This window comes from Zingiber officinale, chromosome 4B (assembly GCF_018446385.1).
Source record: "Zingiber officinale cultivar Zhangliang chromosome 4B, Zo_v1.1, whole genome shotgun sequence".
In the NCBI taxonomy this organism is placed as follows: Eukaryota; Viridiplantae; Streptophyta; class Magnoliopsida; order Zingiberales; family Zingiberaceae; genus Zingiber; species Zingiber officinale.
Window position 1 is genome coordinate 8,047,370 of NC_055993.1, and position 6,935 is coordinate 8,054,304.

A 6,935-nucleotide genomic window follows, 5' to 3' on the forward strand; every position below is an offset into this window, starting at 1 on the left:
AGACAATGCTGAATTGATCTGCTACCTAAACGACAACTAAACATTTCCTAATCGCAACCACTTTTCTCTTATGTGTGCATGTCCTGGCCAAATTGAGTGATCATCATGCACTCCCTTAATTTCTTCCTCCCAGCTTCCTCAACCTAACAGATGCCGACCTGATCTTCCACCCACTATTAAAGCCTCGGCAAGAGTTACCTCAGCACCATCGATCGTTCATTCTTGTCCTAGGAAAGAAACGGAATGGCTAGAAAGGTAGCCTTCGCCTCTCTCTTCTTCAAGAAAAGATCAGACATCTCTTCTCCTCCTACTTCTACTTGGCTTTGGCCTTCTTGTAAGCACCCAACGACAGATTCATTCAGGAAGGAAGACAAACAGTGCGATGGCAATGAAGCCTTGTATGAGTTGGATTCGAGTGAGCCATGCTTCTCGGGCTCATCTGAAGCAGAGTGCACGAGCTTCTCGTCGGAGTCGGAGACATCCTCAGCAGCGGAGGCTGCTGTCCTGGCAGTCGCTCACGGAAAGGGATCCGACCGTTTGTTCTTCGAGCCAGGCAGGGCGAGTTCATTAGCGGAAGAGGCAGCCGAAATTGAGAAGCTTCAACAATTTAAGGGAAACTTTGCGACGGAATTGGATTCCGAGGATCCATACTTGGATTTTAGGCTGTCCATGGAAGAGGTGGTGATGGCGAATGGAGAAATGAAGGCGCAGTGGTTAGAAGAGATGCTGTGCTGGTATTTGAAGATGAACGCAAAGAGTTACCATGGGATCATAGTCGAAGCTTTCCTGGATTTACTTCTGACTCTCGCTTCTTCCTTGGACTTAGAGATCGATGGATAAGGAGACTACTCTATTTTGTATTATTCTGTTTCTAGAATGAATTATATACACATTTGTTAAAAACTTGTTATTGTACTGGTATTTACGTGTTTCATACTGGACTCATTTCGCCGGAAACTTAAAATTGAACAGGGATTGGCACTGTGAACAAGCCGAGGCCCAAGTGAAATCTTTTCATCCTTCGCCTCCTACTTCCCCCTGGTTCTCTCGGATTGGTCTAGTACCTAGCGCATGAGGTATTATCATCATGAGGTCTGGAGTTCGAATCTCAATAAAGTCGAGGTAAATACCTTCCTTAAGTGCTAGTCACTATTCCAAAGGCTAGTAGCCGCCCGTGATTTACCTCCTCCGTGTTAACCCTAGGACGGATTGGCGAGGGCGCTGGGGGCGAGCGTATTCATCTTTTGCCATCACGAAGTGAACATTATTGTCCAGCAGAACGGGTAGATGATCATTCAGACAACGAAATATTTATCAGATTCTTACTAATGCGAGGTAACTAGAGAAGGCCACGTGGCTGGAGATGTTAACAGTTTTGCCAAGGGGCAGTCAAAGATGTACTCCCGACTCTGACTCCCTAACTCCCCGACTCGAACATAATTAGGTTGAGATCTGTATGATTGTGATATCAACTTCCTCCGTACGAGAAAGATATATTGTATCGGTCATATCCTTTTCAAGGTCCAAACTCTCCGACTAAGACTTAATCGGGTTGAGATTCGTGTGGCTACGATATCAGGGGGACAGATCTCCTGGTCCACATTTTTGTGGATTAGGGGATGAACTATATGGAATTGTAGTCGGATCATGACGACGATCCAGCCATAATTGATATCGATCCCTCCTTGGGTTCACCGTTCCCCTTGGGTTATAGTATAGTGACCTCGCCCACCGGCTTCGCTTGCCCACCCTCGCTCATGCTTACTCGCCCTCACTCATGCTTGCCCACCCTCACTCATTCTCTCTCCTCGACATCCTCGCTCGCGCTCATCCTCATAGGCCATCGGCCTTGCTTGCCCGCTTGCCCTCTCTCATGTTCGCTCTCGCTCGCGCTCGCCTGCACAGGTCGCCAACCCTGCACCTTTGCAATGCCACAAGACTAGCAGTCGCTCGCTCACGCTCACTCTCAAGAGGACCGCCGACCCCATGAGCGACCTCTGAGGTTGCTCGCCCCTGAGGGGTCGTCATCCCCGCGAGTGACCTCCAAGGACGCTCCCCTTGGAGGCCACCGAGCATAGAAGTGACCTCTTAGGTTGCTCGCCTTAGCTTTGTGGGCCGTCGACCCCTCTAGTAACCTCCGAGGTTGCTCATGCTCACTGGGTCATCTCCTCCCTAGCCGTGTGCATCTCCCTCACAGGGTCGCCGACAAAAAAAAGGCATCGAGTGTAGTCGTCTATCGTCATCTTGTATTGTCAGTAGTGATGATGAGAAATATACGTGTTATGGCAGAAGGGAATTGCTTTATGCTTGATTTAGGCGGAAGCAAAAAATAATGAAAAAATTATTCATGAAAGAATTTATAAATCTATCGATCTATTTGGTAAATAAAAGAAAAGAAAAGAAAAGAAATTCTTATGTTTTTCAAAGTAAATAAAAGAAAGAAATATAATCTTTCTTTGTCTACGAAGTAAACATAGGAAATTTTTTCATAGTTTTTATTTCCTTCCTTTTAAGTAAACAAAGCATGAGTTACAGAATTAATAGATGACACAACAAATGAATGCACTTTTAATTTCTTAGAGAAGGAAAAAACAATGAGTAGGTTATATATATCGATGATAAATTTCCTTGATGAAAATCATCCATGAACTAAAGGGTATGTTGCATTTGCATGAAACATTTGATCCAAAAGCATACTAAATTATGTGTGTTTAATTTGGGACAGTCAAATTCAACTGATGGAAATGGATGGAAAATTGATCGGGGCATCTAGTCAGCCTTGTTTATAATTAACATTCAATAGTATCGCTCACATAGTTTATCAGTAAATGGCACCAATTAAATGAGCACAAATGTTACAAGCAATTAGATTAGAGAAATGAAATCAGATGTTGTGGGCATCAAACCCAGATTCAAGACTTGCAACTTGATATTGTTGTATTGTAGTCTCCACATTAAATCACAAATCAAAAACAGCGCATGACGTTCAATAATTAGCAAAACTCGAATATCCAAATTCAAAATAAGATAACGCATAGGGAGAAGGCGAGAGCTATGAGATTCACTGACTTGGTATCGTAGAAACCACCTCGCCCATTTGAAGCCGATCTAAAACAAACAAACAAACAAACAAAAAAAAAATCAATCCCGGGGGAAAAGGAAACGATGAAGCGGGAAGGTAGACAACAAAAACTCATAGAGAATGGTGTTTTTTCGACATTGTCAAGGCTTAGGAAGCGTTTTCGAGCCTTGTGGCTGCCGAAGAGGATGGAGAACATCCGGGTGAAGAAGATGCCCATGGCTTTGATTCGGAGGACGCGATCTCAAACCCCACGAGCACAGATCAGTTGGTTAACATGAGAAATCAGAATCAACAAAGTGAAATAGCAAGAGAGCGAAATCTTGGAAGGTGAAGGGTGAAATGTGTCGGGTGAAATGTGTCGAGAAAAAAAAGAAATCATTTAGGTGCGTTTGATTCAAATTATCATGTATAAATTTGATTATATGATTACCAAATAATCACATAATCAAGATTATAGGGAATAAAACATAATCAAATGTCATTTAGTTCAATATAGGTAATGCAACAAAAACTTGTTTGTCTGAAGATTTTAATAAATAACTTAGTTTAATATTTTACTATATTACCCTTATTTACAAAACCAACTATATATTATTATTATTATTATTATTTAAATTCTATATTTTTTATTTTTTATTTTTTATTTTTCACATTTTTCTTTATTTTTATGTGTTTTTTTCTATGTTTTTTTAAAGTTTTTTAAATTTTTTCTATTTTTTTATGTTTTAAAATTTTTCCCTATTTTCCTATTTTTTTAATTGTTTATGTATTTTAAAAAAAAATATGTTTTTTTTTATTATTTTTACGTTTTTCTATTTTTATGTTTTTTTTCTCTTTTTTATTATTTTTAATTATTTTTATTTTTTTTCTATTTTAAAATTTTTTTACCTTTTTTTTATTTTTTTAAAAAGTTTTTTATTTTATTTTATTTTATTTACATTTTTATTTTTATCACATTTTTCTTTTATTTGAAGGTATTTTTGGATAAAAAAATTTTGTTAACCCCGGAATCAAGAAATATCTCAGTTTTTCGAGATTTTCCGATTCCGAGTTGCATGCCGCTTTTGCTGACGTGTCGGACATGGAACAGTACTCGGGAATCATCGATTACCTAAACCAAACATGATTAAATATGATTTTCATTGATAATCTTGGATGGATAACCAAAGTTATCAAGGATAATCCCGAACCAAACGCATTAGGATTAGTAAAATGGGGATAAGAAAAAGTATGTGAACCGGCTTAAACTTTTTACTTGGACACTTATAAATTAAAATTTTATTTTATATTTTATTACTTCATTCAATAAATATTATAAAATAAAATATTATTTAAAATTAAAAATACAGTTCATTTTTTTAACTAGTCTAAAATGATATTTATTAATTTTATAATCAAAATTGATTATTATATATTACTTTGTAAATAATCATCTTCGAAGTAATATGTGGCGAACTCTATGACCAATTTTTATATAGTACTATAATATCAACTTCCTTCGCACAAGAAATATATATCATATTTCTCGTGTCCTTTTTAGGGTTAAAAATCCCCAACTTAGAAATAATAGGGTTGAGATTCATGTGGTTGCGATATCAACTTCATCTACATGAGGAACATATATTGTATCGCTCATGTTGTTTTCATGACACAAACTTCCTAACTCAGACATAGTCAGGTCAAGATCCATGTGGCTACGATATCAACTTTCTCCTCATAAGGAACATATATTATATTGCTCGTGTCCTTTTCAGGACCCAAACTTCCCCACTTGGATATAGTCGGGGTCGAGATCTATGTAGTTGTGATATTTAACTTCCTCCACATGAGTAACATATATTGAATCGCCTGTGTCCTTTTTGTTAGAGCAATCTACCTATGTTTTGATATTTAGGTAAAGATTTAAGTTATGTTTATTGTTGTATTTGATATGCATTGTGAGTATGCAGGATACAGGTACAATAAGGAAAATCCAAGTGTAATTTTGGCAAAGGAGAAAAGTCCAAGAGGAGTCTTGGCGGTGTAAGTCCGAGTATGTAGTCTTGGCAACGCAAGTTCAAGTGTAACTTGGCAATGGTTAAAGTCCCGGAGGTGAGGAGCCTCTTGACAAAGGAAGACCCGACAACTAGGACAAGACCGAAGGAAGCTCCAGAAGATAAGATGTGAAGGAGTATCCGAGGGAGGTGAGGTTGATGGAGGAGACTAGAAGGTTAGGTCTAGGTTGGTTGTGCAAGGACGAGTGCTGAGTGAATGTACTCGGGGGGGGGGGTCAAAACCCTAGGGTTAGGATTTTACCAGTCGATTGGCAATTGGACCATTTGATTGGGCTAGGGCACAGAATATTTCTGTGCCCGACAGTTGAGAAAATAGTAAATTGGCACTGCTGCAATTACTGTAGTAGTGTTGGTGCGGTTAGCACTAACGGTCTAACTCAAGTTTTGATAAATGACAAAATAAGTTAAGTTAGGTTTGTTGTAATCTAATGATCTAACCGAATATGCAAGAGAAGTCCAGATAGGTCGACGGGTTGATCGGATATCTGGCAAGAAATCCAGCTAGGTCGACGGGCTAATTCGATAGCTGGTACGAAGTCCAACTAGGTCAACAGTCCAACCGGATAGCTGGCACGAAGTCCAGACAAGTTGATGGGCTGATTAGATGTCTAGCAGGATGGTAAGTTAAGTTAAGGTAAGTCAATAGAGGGGAGTGACTTGGTGAGGACGCGTTCCCTATTTGAGGGAACTATAGATGTCGATCCAATTTAGATCCATTTTAGAAATCTAAGTTGAGATTGTGATTAGATTATGGTCTCAAGGAGACAAAATCTAATTATGACTCTGCTTTTATTATATTTTGTGCTAACTTTTGTTTTGCAGGGTAGTATAATATTTATTGTCAGACTAATCTTTTTCTTGCAAGAAAAAGCTTTTGCTGGAAAAAAGGGGTCCGAGCACTCGGAAGGGATCGGGGCGCCCGGAATGCAAAAGTTTATCTCGTCACAACGTGGAGCGCGTTGATTGGCTGGGTCGACGTCACGGTCCAAGCGCCCAGAGCTACCTTTATAAGGAGCCCTCCACCTGGAGCAAAGATACACAACTTCCTTCTACGATTACTCTATTGCACACTGTTCCTGTGACTCTGTGAAGCTCCTCCGACAGCCAGAGACTCAATTTCTTTTTTCTTGTTGTCGGTATTCTTTTCTTAATTCTTGTACTAAATCGTGTAATATTTTTACGAATTATTAGTCATTGCCCAACGAAAGCACTTTCACGTATGAGTCTTGGAGTAGGAGTTGACGAATGCTCTGAACCAAGTAAAATTGATTTTGTTAGCGTTGTGTTTAATTTTCTATTTCTGCTGCTTACTCGATAACAAATTTTCGACGATCGCTATTCACCCCCTATTGAACTTTATGATCCAACAACAGTTACTATAGCAGTACTGTAGCAGTCGACTGGTGTTTTCATCAGTCGACTGGTATAGAGTCGTTGACATGTAACAGTCGAATTATATAGAGGGCAGTCGACTGGTATACTTACCAGTCGACTGGTATACTTACCAGTCGATTGGTAGGTGGGATTTTTCAACCCGAGGCCTATATAACCAAGACTTTGGGGCTTGATTTGGGTTGATGAAATATACTTGGTTAAAGTCTATTAGAAGTCTCCTAAGTGCTTCAAGCACTTTTTGTGATCTAAGGGTTTTTTGATCAAGGTTGTGGTGAGGTTTTTCCACCAAGAAGGAGGTTTGAGCTAGCCGGAGTTTTTCGGAGAATCAACCGCCGACAGATCAAGATAGTCTACCTTACGAACAGTCATGGTGTAGGAGCTCTAATCTCTGAACCATGTTAAAC

The 6,935-nt window shown here is 39.3% G+C and overlaps 1 protein-coding gene across 1 annotated transcript; it reads left to right on the top strand.

Moving 5' to 3' along the window:
* Positions 1 to 227: 227 nt before the first annotated feature.
* On the top strand, positions 228 to 927 carry LOC121977357 (transcription repressor OFP13-like). Its single transcript, XM_042529939.1, has one exon. It carries the CDS (start codon positions 244 to 246, stop codon positions 838 to 840), a length of 597 nt encoding a protein of 198 aa, XP_042385873.1. The 5' UTR covers positions 228 to 243; the 3' UTR covers positions 841 to 927.
* The last annotated feature ends 6,008 nt before the right edge of the window (positions 928 to 6,935 follow it).

Bases quoted from the DNA above. Each gene is read 5' to 3' on its own strand.
- LOC121977357 (XM_042529939.1), top strand. From the start codon at position 244: ATGGCTAGAAAGGTAGCCTTCGCCTCTCTCTTCTTCAAGAAAAGATCA.